Source organism: Oncorhynchus keta, unplaced genomic scaffold (genome assembly GCF_023373465.1).
Source record: "Oncorhynchus keta strain PuntledgeMale-10-30-2019 unplaced genomic scaffold, Oket_V2 Un_contig_13747_pilon_pilon, whole genome shotgun sequence".
NCBI lineage: Eukaryota > Metazoa > Chordata > Actinopteri > Salmoniformes > Salmonidae > Oncorhynchus > Oncorhynchus keta.
Window position 1 is genome coordinate 86891 of NW_026278332.1, and position 20609 is coordinate 107499.

Genomic DNA, 20609 nt, shown 5'->3' on the forward strand with positions numbered 1-20609 from the left:
TAAGACTCAAATTCCTTGAACTCTTTTACCTAGATTTGATCAGAGATGCAGAGAAGAATATTTAGTTTCTTTAAAAAAATAACCACCAGTCAGGAGGAGACAGACAGCTTAAGAGGTATGCAAAACATTTGAGATATTCGTTTACACAGAATTAAGATTATGGCTGTAGATTGAGGTGCCCTCCGCACCACCTCCCCAGCCATCTTCACGTACTTTGTGCCCCCTCAGATTATTGCGGTGCATGATGCACACACACACACACACACACACACACACACACACACACACACACACACACACACACACACACACACACACACACACACACACACACAACCCTTTAGTAACGCGCTGCAGCTGTACATAGTCTATCGGTAAATAGCCCACCCATTTTTACCTACCTCATCCCCATACTGTTTTTATTTATTTACTTTTCTGCTCTTTTGCACACCAATATCTCTACCTGTACATGACCATCTGATCATTTATCACTCCAGTGTTAATCTGCAAAATTGTAATTATTCGCCTACCTCCTCATGCCTTTTGCACACAATGTATATAGACTCCCTTTTTTCTACTGTGTTATTGACTTGTTAATTGTTTACTCCATGTGTAACTCTGTATTGTCTGTTCACACTGCTATGCTTTATCTTGGCCAGGTCGCAGTTGCAAATGAGAACTTGTTCTCAACTAGCCTACCTGGTTAAATAAATGAAAAAAAAAATGGAAAAAAATAAACGATAAATATATTACAGTGAACCACATTGCTTGTTAACAATATAATAATTGGAATAAGATCTATTTCACCTATTGGTTTAGGTTATTAGCTTCATAGAGATCTCTCTTCTCTGTGATTAGACTTCAAATTGAGTGTCACCACAATGTAAACATATCGTTATGATAGATATCTAACACAGCTCACACAGAGTTGTCAGTCTCTGAGCCACACCAAATATGGCCGCTGCTTCCATCCCTTTTTTCAGCCACGGGTTTCCGCTCTATTGACCAATCACCACGTGCGCTGTGGAAATCCTCCGCTCTTTCCGGGGGTGGAAGTTCACGAATTAAACGCACAAGTGGCGGGAGTTGTTGTCAAGTAGGATCTGATCGAAGTCACCACATTGAACAAAGGTAGCTACAACATTTTATTGCCAAGTAGCGAGAGCTAGCTAACCATGTCACATGTGTCCGATTGCCAAATACATGCGGATAATAATTAATTGGTATACCCATTTGTTTCTTTGTAACTAGCTATTTACAATTGAAACAGTGCTAGCTAGTTAGCTATAGCTAACCTGCAGGCGTGTTGTTGTTCAACGACGTTGAGAAGTTCACATTGCAGCAAATAAACACCTAAACGGCGGCTTGTAACTATTAATATTGATAGGTACTTACTAATGATGCCTGCTCCTCTTCCAAATGTTACCAGTGTCTCAACCTCATCAGCGGATAGCTAGCTATGAAGTTGGAAAGTGATATTTGGATTCGGTTATTGTAGCTAGTTAACGTTAGCTGTTAAAGACACAGTCCTTCATTCGTGTTTCAGCCAAACGGCTTGGTTCCTATAGTTAGTGGTGTAAAATACTTTTAAGTAAACTACTTAGGTCGTTTTTTTTGTTAGTTACTATTTATATTTGACAACTTTTACTCCATTCCTTAAAAATTGTGCTTTTTACTCCATAAATTTTCCCTGACACCCAAAAGTACTCGTTACATTCAGAATGTTTAGCAGGACTGGAAAATTGTCAAATTGACGCACTTATCAAGCAAACATCCCTGGTCATCCCTACTGCCTCTGATCTGGCGGACTCACTCAACACAAATGCTTTATTTGTAAATAATGTTGGCGTGTTGAATTGTGCACTTGGCTATCCGTAAATTAAAAACACAAAAACACCGTGTCGTCTGGTTTTATCAATATTAGACATTTTAAATGAGTTTTTACTTTTGATACCTAAGTACATTTTATCAATTACATTTGCTTTTCATACTTAAGTATATTTAAAACAAATACTCAGACTTTTCCTCAGCTACTATTTTACTGGGTGACTCGGTTTTATTTTAGTAATTTTCTTTTAAGGTATCTTTACTTTTACTCAAGTATGAAAATGTTGTACTTTCTCCACCACTGTAGTTAGTTCACAGGAATAGCCAGGGCTGGATACATGTAGATAACTTTGTAAAAATGAGGGAGCTACTGTAGCTAGCTAGGTAATACTCAACTTCATAGATGGAGCTATGAACCTAACAAGTCCCAGTCTACATGAGATTAGAGTGATAGCTAGTTTGACACATACTTTGAAGCTATAGCTACATTGTTTAAAAGACATTGTAACAACCTTATATTTTGGATTATGGTGGGGTAAGACCGTTCTACTAAACTCATGAGCCATTTCAAGAATCATTGGGCATTGAAATGAAGTGGCCTAAATATTGAATTCTATGAGGGTAGCTGGCTAGCAAGCTAACACAACAACCTTCACTGTCCACCTGACTGATGCCCAGGCAGCCACTGCGCTAGAAAGCTCACCATAGCTTCATCAGCGACAGTTGAAGTCGGAAGTTTACATACACTTAGGTTGGATTCATTAAAACTCGTTTTTCAACCGCTCCATAAATTTCTTGTTAGCAAACTATAGTTTAGGCTTGTCAGTTAGGACATCTACTTTGTGCATGACACAAGTAATTTTTCCAACAATTGATACATACAGAGTATTTCACTAATAATTCACTGTATCACAAATCCAGTGGGTCAGGCGTTTATATACACTAAGATGATTGTGCCTTTAAACAGCTTGGAAAACTCCAGAAAAATGTTGTCCTGGCTTTAGAATCTTCTGATAGGCTAATTTGCATCATTTAAGTCAATTTGAGGTTTACCTGTGGATGTATTTCAAGGCCTACCTTCAAACTCAGTGCCTCTTTGCTTGACATCATGGGGAAATCAAAACTAATCCGCCAAGACCACAGAAAAAAATTGTAGACCTCCACAAGTCTGGTTCATCCTTGGGAGCAATTTCTAAGCACCTGAAGGTACCACGTTCACCTGTACAAACAATAGTACGCAAGTATAATTTTAATTTTAATTTTACCTTTATTTAACCAGGCAAGTCAGTTAAGAACATATTCTTATTTTCAATGACGGCCTGGGAACAGTGGGTTAACTGCCTGTTCAGGGGCAGAACGACAGATTTGTACCTTGTCAGCTCGGGGGTTTGAACTCGCAACCTTCCGGTTACTAGTCCAACGCTCTAACCACTAGGCTACGCTGCCGCCCCATAAACACCATGCACCGTGCAGCCATCATACCGCTCAGGAAGGAGACGCGTTCTGTCTCCTAGAGATGAACGTACTTTGGTGCGAGAAGTACAAATCAATCCCAGAACAACTGCCAAGGACCTTGTGAAGATGCTGGAGGAAACCGGTACAAAAGTATCAATATCCACAGTAAAGCGAGTCCTATATTGACATAATCTGAAAGGCTGCTCAGCAAGGAAGAAGCTACTGCTCCAAAACCGCCATAAAAAAGCCAGACTACGATTTGCAACTGCCCATGGGGACAAAGATTGTACTTTTTGGAGAAATGTCCTCTGTTCTGATGAAACAAAAATAGAACTGTTTGGCCATAATGACCATCGTTATGTTTGGAGGAATAAGGGGGAGGCTTGCAAGCCAACGAACACCATCCCAGCCATGATGCACGGGGGTGGCAGCATCATGTTGTGGGGGTGCTTTGCTGCAGGAGGGACTGGTGCACTTCCCAAAGTAGATGTTATCATGAGGCAGAAAATTATGTGAATATATTGAAGCAACATCTCAAGACATCAGTCAGGAAGTTAAAGTTTGGTCGTAAATGGGTCTTCCAAATGGACAATGACCCCAAGCATACTTCCAAAGTTGTGGCAAAATGGCTTAAGGACAACAAAGTCAAGGTATTGGAGTGGCCATCACAAAGCCCTGACCTCAGTCGTATAGACAATTTGTGGGCAGAACTGAAAAAGTGTGTGCGAGCAAGGAGGCCTACAAACCTGACTCAGTTACACCAGCTCTGTCAGGAGGAATGGGACAAAATTCACCCAACTTATTGTTGGAAGCTTGTGGAAGGCTACCCAAAACATTTGACCCAAGTTAAACAATTTAAAGGCAATGCTACCAAATACTAATTGTGTGTATGTAAACCTCTGACCCACTGGGAATGTGATTAAAGAAATAAAACCTGAAAAATAATTATCTTTACTATTATTCTGACATTTAACATTCTTAAAATGAAGTGTTGATCCTAACTGACCTAAGACAGGGAATTGTTACAAGGATTATATGTCATGAATTGTGAAAAACTGAGTTTAAATGTATTTGGCTAAGGTGTATGTAAACTTCCGACTTCAACTGTATAATCAAAGTGGCCAGATGACAGTGAATTATATCAATCAGAATGAAATAGGCCTGGCTATATAATACACATGCTATTTAACTAACGTTTTTATCCAAAGTGACTTACGGTTTTGGGTCCATTTTTTTATTGATGGCTTTAGCAACAATCAAACCCACGACCTGATGGTGCCAGCGCCATGCTCTACCAGCTGAACCAGTTGTAGCCTATTTGGTTGAATAGAATACACTGGAATTACTTTAATTTTCCAGAAGGAACTTAAGTTGTTGCAAATCAGATAAGATAAATATATAGTACTAAATATATAAACAACATTCACACGTGACAGATACAAAGTGACAGATACAAATGCTTACAAGGTGTGTAAAGTACTAATCGTTGGCCCATTGATGTCTCCTGCAGATGGATGCTAAAAGGCGGAATAGCGGTCTGCCGAGGGGCGGGGCGTCCCAGGCCAAGCGTGGTAAAACTGCCGGGGATTGGGAAGACAGCCCGTCGATCTTCGAGGAGGAACTCGCCCTGTTCGAAGAAGCCGATATGGAGGCGGAGGAGAGGGAAGGACAGGCGGGGCATGACGTCATCCCTGTTGGTGAGAGGATGAGAGGAGAGTGCATGGTGATGTGCATTGTGCAGGCTTTAGTCTTACCAGGGATTCCTATTGTCTGGAATGACTGACATGTTTAGGATTTCTGCCATTTAATTAGCCTGAAATCCAGAACCTGTTTAAAACCAATCATTCCACTCCATGTAGGCCAACTACATGTTTAGCATGACAAGGAGTGGAATAACTCAACACACTGGTACCCAGGCTACCATTTGACGCCGGTGGTGGAGTTTAATTCATTTTTCACCAACCTGCCTCTTTAACATCACACTGACTGACCAATCTCCTGTCTTCTGCATGTGACCCTTGACCCGGTGGCAGGTGAGCTGTTCTCTGCTGACCTCAACCCCCGATGGCGTAGGCCGCAGGCCGCCCCTCTGAACCCGGACTCTGACACCCTGGTCTTCCAACAGATTGACCTCGACTACTATTTAGGTAAGCTATGTCACTGAAATGTTTAGGGTTTCTGCCGTTTGACTAGCCTGGAATCCAGAACCTGTCTAAAACCATCATTCCACTACATGTTGGCCTACATGGAGTGGAATGTTGCAATAAAGCTCAGGGATGAGGCTGGAGAAATGTAACCACTGTTGAGATCATAGATGGATATATAAAGGCAATGCCTGACAGTCCATGGGACCAACAGGTTCGTTTTAGTTGGAGCATATTTAGGCTGCCATGGACTTTTAAAGGCCATTTTTCTGTCACGTTTTAAGGCAGGAGTGCGAGTCATGACACCGACCTAAACTGTTTGTGATGGTCTGTTCAACAGGGGCTGTTGTGGCTGGCATGCCAGGTCAGTCTCAGGGGAATGTTCCAATCATCCTAAACTGTTTGTGATGGTCTGTTCAACAGGGGCTGTTGTGGCTGGCATGCCAGGTCAGTCTCAGGGGAATGTTCCAATCATCCGCATGTTTGGGGTGACTGACAGTGGGAACAGTGTGTGCTGCCACGTGCACGGCTTTGCCCCCTATTTCTACATCCCTGCCCCCAATGGTGAGTTTTCTCTGAAAATGAGCAATATAATGATACGCAACATTACTCTACATATCAGACCTATTAGTGTGAGCTAAGCATGGCATGAACGTGTGGGATACGTGTTTTCTTGGCATCACAGTAGTAATGTCGTGGTCACTTTAAGAAGCAGAAGACTACATTATTATTTCGGACTAAATCTGAGGGCCAAACACAAATGACATGAAAATAATGACTTTCATTTTGTCCTTCGAGTTGGTGGAATGGAGTAACAATATCAAATTCATCTACCCCTTTTTCTCTCTCACTTTCCTCCTTCCTTCCTCTCTCTGTCTCAGGGTTCACCAGTGATCACTTGAGTGAGTTCAAAAGGGAGCTTAACTCTGCTGTGCTGAAGGACATGCGCTCCAACAAGGACAACATATCGGTCACTGTGCTGGCGGTGGACATCACACGCAAAGAAAGTATGTATAGTGCCCATGTCTGGTCTAGTGGTGGCACTGCAATACGCTAGTAGTGGCACTGCAATAGGCTAGTGGTGGCACTGCAATAGGCTAGTGGTGGCACTGCAATAGGCTAGTGGTGGCACTGCAATAGGCTAGTGGTGGCACTGCAATAGGCTAGCGGTGGCACTGCAATAGGCTAGTGGTGGCACTGCAATAGGCTAGTGGTGGCACTGCAATAGGCTAGTGGTGGCACTGCAATAGGCTAGTGGTGGCACTGCAATAGGCTAGCGGTGGCACTGCAATAGGCTAGCGGTGGCACTGCAATAGGCTAGCGGTGGCACTGCAATAGGCTAGCGGTGGCACTGCAATAGGCTAGTGGTGGCACTGCAATAGGCTAGTGGTGGCACTGCAATAGGCTAGCGGTGGCACTGCAATAGGCTAGTGGTGGCACTGCAATAGGCTAGTGGTGACACTGCAATAGGCTAGTGGTGGCACTGCAATAGGCTAGTGGTGGCACTGCAATAGGCTAGTGGTGGCACTGCAATAGGCTAGTGGTGGCACTGCAATAGGCTAGTAGTGGCACTGCAATAGGCTAGTAGTGGCACTGCAATAGGCTAGTAGTGGCACTGCAATAGGCTAGTAGTGGCACTGCAATAGGCTAGTGGTGACACTGCAATAGGCTAGTGGTGGCACTGCAATAGGCTAGTGGTGGCACTGCAATAGGCTAGTACTGGCACTGCAATAGGCTATTAGTGGCACTGCAATAGGCTAGTAGTGGCACTGCAATAGGCTAGTAGTGACACTGCAATAGGCTAGTAGTGTCACTGCAATAGGCTAGTGGTGGCACTGCAATAGGCTAGTGGTGGCACTGCAATAGGCTAGTAGTGGCACTGCAATAGGCTAGTAGTGGCACTGCAATAGGCTAGTGGTGGCACTGCAATAGGCTAGTGGTGGCACTGCAATAGGCTAGTAGTGGCACTGCAATAGGCTAGTGGTGGCACTGCAATAGGCTAGTGGTGGCACTGCAATAGGCTAGTAGTGGCACTGCAATAGGCTAGTAGTGGCACTGCAATAGGCTAGTAGTGGCACTGCAATAGGCTAGTAGTGGCACTGCAATAGGCTAGTGGTGGCACTGCAATAGGCTAGTGGTGGCACTGCAATAGGCTAGTAGTGGCACTGCAATAGGCTAGTGGTGGCACTGCAATAGGCTAGTGGTGGCACTGCAATAGGCTAGTAGTGGCACTGCAATAGGCTAGTAGTGGCACTGCAATAGGCTAGTAGTGGCACTGCAATAGGCTAGTAGTGGCACTGCTGACTCCTGGATACACTTAGGGTGCATTCCAGTAGTCATTTGAGGCAAAGGAAAGTTCAGAATGGTAACATGGACATGTTTTGGACAGGTAGCAAAGAAAAGAGTGTTTGAATTGGTTGAATGAACGAAGTAAAGACGCTCTATCAGTCCTTACCTCCTTTTACCAAGGATGCAGAGGAGTATCCTGTGTGTAAACAGTTGAACTGTTGTTTTTGGTTGTGTGTGTGTGGTAGCTTGAAGTGCTGTGGTGTTGACTAGGCTGACAAGGTAGTTGATAACTTCCTCCCCATCTCTTCTCCAGGTATGTATGGTTACCATGGGAAACGGATTGCGGACTTCCTGTGCATCACTATGGCAATGCCTCGTCTGATTGCCCCGGCGAAGAGGCTCCTGGAGCAGGGATTTAAGTTTGGACCTTTCCCCATTCAGAGCTTCTCTTCCTACGAGGCTAACATCGACTTTGAGATCAGGTGTGCGTGTGTGCGTGTGCGTGTGCGTGCGCGTGTGTGTGCGTGCGTGCGTGCGTGCGTGAGAGAGAGAGAAGTAAAGAAAGAAGCAGTCCTGGTTTTCCCTTGACATTTTAACCCAGTTCATTCCCTAAACTGCCGGGCCTCTCTTACTGCCTCAACGAGCTGCAACACTCTGACAGTCTAATCAATACAGTTCATATATGCTATCGAAAGAAATGATCACTTGGTTGTGTTTATGACGGTCATGAGTAACATTAGAATACAGAATGTATTTAATTTCAAAGAACTCATTGTCATTAGTTTATGTTACTGTAGGTCATCTGTTGCAGCGTGGTCACTTGTGGAGGGCATGAAACAGCGTTTATTCTTGTTAAACATTTTTATTTTGAAATAGTTGTTCATCTTTTAATTTTGAGAGTTAATTCACAATGGTAAGTGTGTTGGACACCTCCGAATGTGCTCTTTCTGATACTGTATAGAAATCAACACGTCTTACCTGCGTGTGACTCTAGCAGGGTTTGAAAAAGTCACTTTTTGGCGCTCAGTGTAACAAAATGGCGCGTCCTCCTGAAACGGCTTCTAACACTAATGAAATAGACTTATTTAGGATGAGTCTAGGAACTAGTGGAGCAGGACTTTAAAAGGAGATTAACATGTTTTATTGATATGCAGCCAAAATGACTTCCTCAGGGCTTCCAGTGTTAAACTATATAAACCAATTATTGAGACCTTTTTGGGAGAAATGTATTTTCAACCAAATTCACACAGTAAGCAGTTGTTTTTCATGAGAATGAACAAATTAATTTGTACAGATGTTGTTAAATGAGGTCTGCTGTGTCCCGTGGTGCTAGGTTTATGTTGTTAAATGAGGTCCGCTGTGTCCCGTGACGCTATAGGTTTATGTTGTTAAATGAGGTCCGCTGTGTCCCGTGGTGCGAGGTTTGTTGTTAAATGAGGTCCGCTGTGTCCCGTGGTGCTAGGTTTATGTTGTTAAATGAGGTCCGCTGTGTCCCGTGGTGCTAGGTTTATGTTGTTAAATGAGGTCCGCTGTGTCCCATGGTGCTAGGTTTATGTTGTTAAATGAGGTCCGCTGTGTCCCGTGGTGCTATAGGTTTATGTTGTTAAATGAGGTCCGCTGTGTCCCGTGGTGCTAGGTTTATGTTGTTAAATGAGGTCCGCTGTGTCCGGTGGTGCTATAGGTTTATGTTGTTAAATGAGGTCCGCTGTGTCCCGTGGTGCTATAGGTTTTTGTTGTTAAATGAGGTCCGCTGTGTCCCGTGGTGCTATAGGTTTATGTTGTTAAATGAGGTCCGCTGTGTCCCGTGGTGCTAGGTTTGTTGTTAAATGAGGTCCGCTGTGTCCCGTGGTGCGAGGTTTGTGTTGTTAAATGAGGTCCGCTGTGTCCCTTGGTGCTATAGGTTTATGTTGTTAAATGAGGTCCGCTGTGTCCCGTGGTGCTAGGTTTATGTTGTTAAATGAGGTCCGCTGTGTCCCGTGGTGCTAGGTTTATGTTGTAAATGAGGTCTGCTGTGTCCCGTGGTGCTATAGGTTTATGTTGTTAAATGAGGTCCGCTGTGTCCCGTGGTGCTAGGTTTATGTTGTAAATGAGGTCCGCTGTGTCCCGTGGTGCTATAGGTTTATGTTGTTAAATGAGGTCTGCTGTGTCCCGTGGTGCTATAGGTTTATGTTGTTAAATGAGGTCCGCTGTGTCCCATGGTGCTAGGTTTATGTTGTTAAATGAGGTCCGCTGTGTCCCGTGGTGCGAGGTTTGTGTTGTTAAATGAGGTCCGCTGTGTCCCTTGGTGCTATAGGTTTATGTTGTTAAATGAGGTCCGCTGTGTCCCGTGGTGCTAGGTTTATGTTGTTAAATGAGGTCCGCTGTGTCCCGTGGTGCTAGGTTTATGTTGTAAATGAGGTCCGCTGTGTCCCGTGGTGCTATAGGTTTATGTTGTAAATGAGGTCCGCTGTGTCCCGTGGTGCTATAGGTTTATGTTGTTAAATGAGGTCCGCTGTGTCCCGTGGTGCTATAGGTTTATGTTGTTAAATGAGGTCCGCTGTGTCCCGTGGTGCTATAGGTTTATGTTGTTAAATGAGGTCCGCTGTGTCCCGTGGTGCTATAGGTTTATGGTGGACAGCGATGTGGTGGGTTGCTGCTGGATTGAGCTGCCCAAAGGGAAGTACCGGGTGAGGGAGGAGAGGATGTTGGGGGAGACGGACGCTCACCACCCAGGCAAGGTAAGAGAATGGAGACCTCTGGGCCTTTACACACCCAGGGGTGTTCCAGATTTACAATACCTCCCTCCTCTCTCCTAGGTGTCTCTGTGCCAGTATGAGGTTGATGTGGGATGGACCCAGCTGATCAGTCACCCAGCAGAGGGAGAGTACCAGAGGATCGCTCCTCTCAGGGTTCTCAGCTTTGACATTGAGTGTGCTGGAAGAAAAGGTTTGTGCTCTGTACTGCATTGTACTATATTATACTGTATTGTACTGATTGTGTGTCTGTGGACTGGAGAGACTGTGTTTACTGGCTTGTCCTCTGGCTCCTGTCAGCAGAGCCATGTATTTAGAGAGTTGGGACATTGAGGTTTCTGCATTATGATGCATTTACATGACACTACAACATTCTATGACAGCCATGTTAACTCCTCATTTACATGACACTACAACATTCTATGACAGCCATGTTAACTCTTCATTTACATGACACTATATCATTCTATGACAGCCATGTTAACTCTTCATTTACATGACACTATATCATTCTATGACAGCCATGTTAACTCTTCATTTACATGACACTATATCATTCTATGACAGCCATGTTAACTCTTCATTTACATGACACTATATCATTCTATGACAGCCATGTTAACTCTTCATTTACATGACTCTATATCATTCTATGACAGCCATGTTAACTCTTCATTTACATGACACTATATCATTCTATGACAGCCATGTTAACTCTTCATTTACATGACACTATATCATTCTATGACAGCCATGTTAACTCTTCATTTACATGACACTATATCATTCTATGACAGCCATGTTAACTCTTCATTTACATGACACTATATTATTCTGACAGCCATGTTAACTCTTCATTTACATGACACTACAACATTCTATGACAGCCATGTTAACTCTTCATTTACATGACACTATATCATTCTATGACAGCCATGTTAACTCTTCATTTACATGACACTATATCATTCTATGACAGCCATGTTAACTCTTCATTTACATGACACTATATCATTCTGACAGCCATGTTAACTCTTCATTTACATGACTCTATATCATTCTATGACAGCCATGTTAACTCTTCATTTACATGACTCTATATCATTCTATGACAGCCATGTTAACTCTTCATTTACATGACACTATATCATTCTGACAGCCATGTTAACTCCTCATTTACATGACACTATATCATTCTATGACAGCCATGTTAACTCTTCATTTACATGACACTATATCATTCTATGACAGCCATGTTAACTCTTCATTTACATGACACTATATCATTCTATGACAGCCATGTTAACTCTTCATTTACATGACTCTATATCATTCTATGACAGCCATGTTAACTCTTCATTTACATGACACTACAACATTCTATGACAGCCATGTTAACTCTTCATTTACATGACTCTATATCATTCTATGACAGCCATGTTAACTCTTCATTTACATGACACTACAACATTCTATGACAGCCATGTTAACTCTTCATTTACATGCCTCTATATCATTCTATGACAGCCATGTTAACTCTTCATTTACATGACACTACAACATTCTATGACAGCCATGTTAACTCTTCATTTACATGACTCTATATCATTCTATGACAGCCATGTTAACTCTTCATTTACATGACTCTATATCATTCTATGACAGCCATGTTAACTCTTCATTTACATGACACTATGTCATTCTATGACAGCCATGTTAACTCTTCATTTACATGACACTATATCATTCTATGACAGCCATGTTAACTCTTCATTTACATGACTCTATATCATTCTATGACAGCCATGTTAACTCTTCATTTACATGACACTATATCATTCTATGACAGCCATGTTAACTCTTCATTTACATGACACTATATCATTCTATGACAGCCATGTTAACTCTTCATTTACATGACACTATATCATTCTATGACAGCCATGTTAACTCTTCATTTACATGACACTACAACATTCTATGACAGCCATGTTAACTCTTCATTTACATGACACTATATCATTCTATGACAGCCATGTTAACTCTTCATTTACATGACTCTATATCATTCTATGACAGCCATGTTAACTTTTCATTTACATGACTCTATATCATTCTATGACAGCCATGTTAACTCTTCATTTACATGACACTACAACATTCTATGACAACCATGTTAACTCTTCATTTACATGACACTACAACATTCTATGACAACCATGTTAACTCTTCATTTACATGACACTATAACATTCTATGACAGCCATGTTAACTCTTCATTTACATGACACTATAACATTCTATGACAGCCATGTTAGCTCCCCGTTTACATGACATGAGGAGAATTGACACTGTTCTATGTAACTGAATGTCTAGGATCAGAACAGTTTTCACTGTTCTAAAGGTTGGCCCAACTCTCTTGTCTTCTTGTAGGGATTTTTCCAGAGGCAGAGAAAGACCCAGTGATCCAGATCGCCTCCATGGTGCAGCGACAGGGAGAGAAGGAACCCTTCATCCGCACCGTCTTCACCCTCCAGTCCTGCTCCAGCATCGTGGGCTCCCAGGTCCTGTGCTTCACTAAAGAGAGCCAGTTACTACAGGTAACATATACACACACACACAAACACACTTGTGGGGAGTTGAGCTTGGCTGCTTTAAGACCAACAGCAGTGGAGGTTCCCCCCTGATTGGCTCTTTGTATTCCCCCTGCAGAGCTGGGCTGAGTTTGTGAGGACAGTGGATGCAGACATCATCACTGGGTACAACATCCAGAACTTTGACCTTCCTTACCTGCTGAACAGAGCAGCTACCCTGAAGGTCAGTACAGACAAACTGGCCATGGTTCTTTGGAAACTTCTAGAATCAGAACGTCCAGATTCTAAGTCTAACCTGCCAGATTAATGTCTGTTGATGCAGTATTTGTTGTATATTGCCTTGTTGTATGTGGACCTGTCAGTCTAACTACTGGAGCTGTACCTGCCTGTCAGTCTAACTACTGGAGCTGTTAAATGTACCTGCCTGTCAGTCTAACTACTGGAGCTGTACCTGCCTGTCAGTCTAACTACTGGAGCTGTACCTGCCTGTCCGTCTAACTACTGGAGCTGTACCTGCCTGTCAGTCTAACTACTGGAGCTGTACCTGCCTGTCATAAGATACTAGAAACCACTTACATTTACTTAGAAAATAATATATATAAAACAGTACATCATATAACATTATTACACCACTACTTCTCTACAGTACAAAATGTACAGTACAGAATGAATAATACCACCATTCAACAATATTTCAATGTATGTGCATGTCTTCACAGTCCCACTGTATTTATATCCTGCTGTTTACATCTGATTCTACTGCTGCATCAGGTACCTGACGGGGAAAAGACTTCCATGTAGTCATGGCTCTATGTCGTACTGTGGAATAGAGTTCCATGTAGTCATGGCTCTATGTCGTACTGTGGAATAGAGTTCCATGTAGTCATGGCTCTATGTAGTACTGTGGAATAGAGTTCCATGTAGTCATGGCTCTATGTAGTACTGTGGAATAGAGTTCCATGTAGTCATGGCTCTATGTAGTACTGTGGAATAGAGTTCCATGTAGTCATGGCTCTATGTCGTACTGTGGAATAGAGTTCCATGTAGTCATGGCTCTATGTAGTACTGTGGAATAGAGTTCCATGTAGTCATGGCTCTATGTCGTACTGTGGAATAGAGTTCCATGTAGTCATGGCTCTATGTAGTACTGTGGAATAGAGTTCCATGTAGTCATGGCTCTATGTAGTACTGTGGAATAGAGTTCCATGTAGTCATGGCTCTATGTCGTACTGTGGAATAGAGTTCCATGTAGTCATGGCTCTATGTAGTACTGTGGAATAGAGTTCCATGTAGTCATGGCTCTATGTCGTACTGTGGAATAGAGTTCCATGTAGTCATGGCTCTATGTCGTACTGTGGAATAGAGTTCCATGTAGTCATGGCTCTATGTAGTACTGTGGAATAGAGTTCCATGTAGTCATGGCTCTATGTAGTACTGTGGAATAGAGTTCCATGTAGTCATGGCTCTATGTAGTACTGTGGAATAGAGTTCCATGTAGTCATGGCTCTATGTCGTACTGTGGAATAGAGTTCCATGTAGTCATGGCTCTATGTCGTACTGTGGAATAGAGTTCCACGTAGTCATGGCTCTATGTAGTACTGTGGAATAGAGTTCCATGTAGTCATGGCTCTATGTAGTACTGTGGAATAGAGTTCCATGTAGTCATGGCTCTATGTAGTACTGTGGAATAGAGTTCCATGTAGTCATGGCTCTGTGTAGTACTGTGGAATAGAATTCCATGTAGTCATGGCTCTATGTCGTACTGTGGAATAGAGTTCCATGTAGTCATGGCTCTATGTAGTACTGTGGAATAGAATTCCATGTAGTCATGGCTCTATGTCGTACTGTGGAATAGAGTTCCATGTAGTCATGGCTCTATGTAGTACTGTGGAATAGAGTTCCATGTAGTCATGGCTCTATGTAGTACTGTGGAATAGAGTTCCATGTAGTCATGGCTCTATGTAGTACTGTGGAATAGAGTTCCATGTAGTCATGGCTCTATGTAGTACTGTGGAATAGAGTTCCATGTAGTCATGGCTCTATGTCGTACTGTGGAATAGAGTTCCATGTAGTCATGGCTCTATGTCGTACTGTGGAATAGAGTTCCACGTAGTCATGGCTCTATGTAGTACTGTGGAATAGAATTCCATGTCGTCATGGCTCTATGTAGTACTGTGGAATAGAGTTCCATGTAGTCATGGCTCTATGTAGTACTGTGGAATAGAGTTCCATGTAGTCATGGCTCTATGTAGTACTGTGGAATAGAATTCCATGTCGTCATGGCTCTATGTAGTACTGTGGAATAGAGTTCCATGTAGTCATGGCTCTATGTAGTACTGTGGAATAGAGTTCCCTGTAGTCATGGCTCTATGTAGTACTGTGGAATAGAGTTTCATGTAGTCATGGCTCTATGTAGTACTGTGGAATAGAGTTTCATGTAGTCATGGCTCTATGTAGTACTGTGGAATAGAGTTCCATGTAGTCATGGCTCTATGTCGTACTGTGGAATAGAGTTCCATGTAGTCATGGCTCTATGTCGTACTGTGGAATAGAGTTCCATGTAGTCATGGCTCTATGTAGTACTGTGGAATAGAGTTCCATGTAGTCATGGCTCTATGGAGTACTGTGGAATAGAGTTCCATGTAGTCATGGCTCGATGTAGTACTGTGGAATAGAGTTCCATGTAGTCATGGCTCTATGTCGTACTGTGGAATAGAGTTCCATGTAGTCATGGCTCGATGTAGTACTGTGGAATAGAGTTCCATGTAGTCATGGCTCTATGTAGTACTGTGGAATAGAGTTCCATGTAGTCATGGCTCTATGTAGTACTGTGGAATAGAATTCCATGTCGTCATGGCTCTATGTAGTACTGTGGAATAGAGTTCCATGTAGTCATGGCTCTATGTAGTACTGTGGAATAGAGTTCCATGTAGTCATGGCTCTATGTAGTACTGTGGAATAGAGTTTCATGTAGTCATGGCTCTATGTAGTACTGTGGAATAGAGTTCCATGTAGTCATGGCTCTATGTCGTACTGTGGAATAGAGTTCCATGTAGTCATGGCTCTATGTCGTACTGTGGAATAGAGTTCCATGTAGTCATGGCTCTATGTCGTACTGTGGAATAGAGTTCCATGTAGTCATGGCTCTATGTCGTACTGTGGAATAGAGTTCCATGTAGTCATGGCTCTATGTAGTACTGTGGAATAGAGTTCCATGTAGTCATGGCTCTATGGAGTACTGTGGAATAGAGTTCCATGTAGTCATGGCTCTATGTAGTACTGTGGAATAGAGTTCCATGTAGTCATGGCTCTATGTAGTACTGTGGAATAGAATTCCATGTCGTCATGGCTCTATGTAGTACTGTGGAATAGAGTTCCATGTAGTCATGGCTCTATGTAGTACTGTGGAATAGAGTTCCATGTAGTCATGGCTCTATGTCGTACTGTGGAATAGAGTTCCATGTAGTCATGGCTCTGTGTCGTACTGTGGAATAGAGTTCCATGTAGTCATGGCTCTGTGTCCTACTGTGGAATAGAGTTCCATGTAGTCATGGCTCTGTGTCGTACTGTGGAATAGAGTTCCATGTAGTCATGGCTCTATGTAGTACTGTGGAATAGAGTTCCATGTAGTCATGGCTCTATGTAGTACTGTGGAATAGAGTTCCATGTAGTCATGGCTCTATGTAGTACTGTGGAATAGAGTTCCATGTAGTCATGGCTCTATGTAGTACTGTGGAATAGAGTTCCATGTAGTCATGGCTCTGTGTCGTACTGTGGAATAGAGTTCCATGTAGTCATGGCTCTATGTAGTACTGTGGAATAGAGTTCCATGTAGTCATGGCTCTATGTAGTACTGTGGAATAGAGTTCCATGTAGTCATGGCTCTATGTAGTACTGTGGAATAGAGTTCCATGTAGTCATGGCTCTATGTAGTACTGTGGAATAGAGTTCCATGTAGTCATGGCTCTATGTAGTACTGTGGAATAGAGTTCCATGTAGTCATGGCTCTATGTAGTACTGTGGAATAGAGTTCCATGTAGTCATGGCTCTATGTAGTACTGTGGAATAGAGTTCCATGTAGTCATGGCTCTGTGTCGTACTGTATGCCTCCCATAGTCTGTTCTGGACTTGGGGACTGTGAAGAGACCTCTGGTGGCATGTCTTGTGGGATATGCAGGGGTGTCCAAGCTTTGTTGTAGTATTTTAAACAGACACCTCTGTACATTCAGCCAGTCAACACTTCTTACAACAACAAGTAGTGATGAAGACAACCTCTCTTCCACTTTGAGCCAGGAGAGATTGACATGCATGTCATTAATGTTCGCTCTGTGTTCTTTTAAGGGACAGCCGTGCTGCCCTGTTCTGAACCAACTGCAATTTTCCCAAGTCCCTCCTTCTGGCACCTGACCACACGACTGAACAGTCGGCAAGTTGCGACAAAAATAATAATTGGATCTTCCTCAAATGAAATTCACAAAAATGTTGTTTTCATAAACAATGACCTTTAAAAAGGCTGATGGAGTAGCGTGGCTGTCTCTCCTACCTGCCACGTCTGTCCTCTATTAAAGTCATGGAAAGAGACATCTGGAGTCTGTCTCTGTGCTTCTGTCTCTGTGCTTCTGTCTCTTTGTCTCTGTGCTTCTGTCTTTTTGTCTCTTTGCTTCTGTCTTTTTGTCTCTGTGCTTCTGCCTGTGCCTCTGTGCTTCTGTCTCTGTGCTTCTGTCTTTTTGTCTCTGTGCTTCTGTCTCTGTGTCCCTGTGCTTCTGTCTCTGTGCTTCTGTCTCTTTGTCTCTGTGCTTCTGTCTTTTTGTCTCTGTGCTTCTGCCTGTGTCTCTGTGCTTCTGTCTCTGTGCTTCTGCCTCTGTGTCCCTGTGCTTCTGTCTCTGTGTCCCTGTGCTTCTGTCTCTGTGCTTCTGCCTCTGTGTCCCTGTGCTTCTGTCTCTGTGTCTCTGTGTCTCTGTGCTTCTGCCTCTGTGCTTCTGTCCCTGTGCTTCTGTCTCTGTGTCTCTGTCTCTGCTTCTGCCTCTGTGTCTCTGTGCTTCTGCCTCTGTGCTTCTGTCTCTGTGCTTCTGTCCCTGTGCTTCTGTCTCTGTGTCTCTGCCTCTGTGTCTCTGCCTCTGTGTCTCTGCCTCTGTGTCTCTGCCTCTGTGTCTCTGCGTCTCTGCTTCTGCCTCTGAGTCTCTTGCTCTTTGGGGTTTTAGGCTGGGTGTCTGTGATGCACTCTGTGGCTTTATAAAAGGGCTTTCTAAAAATGTATTTGATTGCTATGTCTGATTCCAGGTCAAGCTGTTCCCCTACCTGGGCAGAGTACAGGGCATCAAGTCAGTCCTGAGAGACTCCAGTTTCCAGAGCAAACAGATGGGCCGCAGAGAGAACAAGATCCTCAACATGGAGGGACGAGTTCAGTTTGACCTGCTCCAGGTAACTGGCCGGCCGCTGACCTCTGACCTTATGTATAGGAACATATAACATACTCTCATCCAGTGTTGGAACCCACAGAACCATACGTTGCGTGCTGTCCAGCTACTAGATTATCTAGGTTCTGGGAGTAGAGGTTTTCAACTGTAGACCAGCGGAGCAGACAAGACGGAGTCAATATTGTGAGTGTTCTATCTGACTGATCCTGGACCATAGTTAGAGGACTCATCATGGATTCATGTTCTATCTGACTGATCCTGGACCATAGTTAGAGGACTCATCATGGATTCATGTTCTATCTGACTGATCCTGGACCATAGTTAGACTCATCATGGATTCATGTTCTATCTGACTGATCCTGGACCATAGTTAGACTCATCATGGATTCATGTTCTATCTGACTGACCCTGGACCATAGTTAGACTCATCATGGATTCATGTTCTATCTGACTGACCCTGGACCATAGTTAGACTCATCATGGATTCATGTTCTATCTGACTGACCCTGGACCATAGTTAGACTCATCATGGATTCATGTTCTATCTGACTGACCCTGGACCATAGTTAGACTCATCATGGATTCATGTTCTATCTGACTGACCCTGGACCATAGTTAGACTCATCATGGATTCATGTTCTATCTGACTGACCCTGGACCATAGTTAGACTCATCATGGATTCATGTTCTATCTGACTGATCCTGGACCATAGTTAGACTCATCATGGATTCATGTTCTATCTGACTGATCCTGGACCATAGTTAGACTCATCATGGATTCATGTTCTATCTGACTGATCCTGGACCATAGTTAGACTCATCATGGATTCATGTTCTATCTGACTGACCCTGGACCATAGTTAGACTCATCATGGATTCATGTTCTATCTGACTGATCCTGGACCATAGTTAGACTCATCATGGATTCATGTTCTATCTGACTGATCCTGGACCATAGTTAGACTCATCATGGATTCATGTTCTATCTGACTGACCCTGGACCATAGTTAGACTCATCATGGATTCATGTTCTATCTGACTGACCCTGGACCATAGTTAGACTCATCATGGATTCATGTTCTATCTGACTGACCCTGGACCATAGTTAGACTCATCATGGATTCATGTTCTATCTGACTGACCCTGGACCATAGTTAGACTCATCATGGATTCATGTTCTATCTGACTGACCCTGGACCATAGTTAGACTCATCATGGATTCATGTTCTATCTGACTGACCCTGGACCATAGTTAGACTCATCATGGATTCATGTTCTATCTGACTGACCCTGGACCATAGTTAGACTCATCATGGATTCATGTTCTATCTGACTGACCCTGGACCATAGTTAGACTCATCATGGATTCATGTTCTATCTGACTGACCCTGGACCATAGTTAGACTCATCATGGATTCATGTTCTATCTGACTGACCCTGGACCATAGTTAGACTCATCATGGATTCATGTTCTATCTGACTGACCCTGGACCATAGTTAGAGGACTCATCATGGATTCATGTTCTATCTGACTGACCCTGGACCATAGTTAGACTCATCATGGATTCATGTTCTATCTGACTGACCCTGGACCATAGTTAGACTCATCATGGATTCATGTTCTATCTGACTGACCCTGGACCATAGTTAGACTCATCATGGATTCATGTTCTATCTGACTGACCCTGGACCATAGTTAGACTCATCATGGATTCATGTTCTATCTGACTGACCCTGGACCATAGTTAGACTCATCATGGATTCATGTTCTATCTGACTGACCCTGGACCATAGTTAGACTCATCATGGATTCATGTTCTATCTGACTGATCCTGGACCATAGTTAGACTCATCATGGATTCATGTTCTATCTGACTGACCCTGGACCATAGTTAGACTCATCATGGATTCATGTTTTGTCTGACTGACCCTGGACCATAGTTAGACTCATCATGGATTCATGTTCTATCTGACTGACCCTGGACCATAGTTAGACTCATCATGGATTCATGTTCTATCTGACTGATCCTGGACCATAGTTAGACTCATCATGGATTCATGTTCTATCTGACTGATCCTGGACCATAGTTAGACTCATCATGGATTCATGTTCTATCTGACTGATCCTGGACCATAGTTAGAGGACTCATC

The 20609-nt window shown here is 43.1% G+C and overlaps 1 protein-coding gene and 1 long non-coding RNA gene across 6 annotated transcripts in view; both read left to right on the top strand.

Annotated features, from left to right (window-relative positions):
- Positions 1-968: 968 nt before the first annotated feature.
- The window catches only part of pold1 (polymerase (DNA directed), delta 1, catalytic subunit), a 54764-nt gene continuing 35123 nt past the window's right edge, over positions 969-20609 (top strand). The window contains exons 1-11 of one of the 2 annotated variants that reach the window (XM_052501472.1): positions 969-1131; positions 4793-4979; positions 5316-5429; positions 5850-5990; positions 6308-6433; positions 8029-8197; positions 10318-10432; positions 10511-10640; positions 12881-13047; positions 13160-13264; positions 18322-18462. In XM_052501472.1, the coding sequence (XP_052357432.1) occupies positions 4793-4979; positions 5316-5429; positions 5850-5990; positions 6308-6433; positions 8029-8197; positions 10318-10432; positions 10511-10640; positions 12881-13047; positions 13160-13264; positions 18322-18462 (1395 nt within the window). In that variant the 5' untranslated portion in view covers positions 969-1131. Of the gene's footprint in view, positions 1132-4792; positions 4980-5315; positions 5430-5766; positions 5991-6307; positions 6434-8028; positions 8198-10317; positions 10433-10510; positions 10641-12880; positions 13048-13159; positions 13265-18321; positions 18463-20609 lie in introns of those variants that run through there. The other variant, XM_052501473.1, reaches the window with a different exon arrangement.
- On the top strand, positions 8263-10310 carry LOC127918203 (uncharacterized). 4 transcript variants are annotated; one of them, XR_008099457.1, is made up of 4 exons: positions 8263-9505; positions 9720-9764; positions 9807-9896; positions 10157-10310. It is a non-coding gene; the product is annotated as an uncharacterized LOC127918203 (long non-coding RNA). The 4 variants fall into 4 exon arrangements; XR_008099458.1 differs by having other exon boundaries at positions 9264-9327; positions 9461-9764; XR_008099455.1 differs by having other exon boundaries at positions 8263-9764.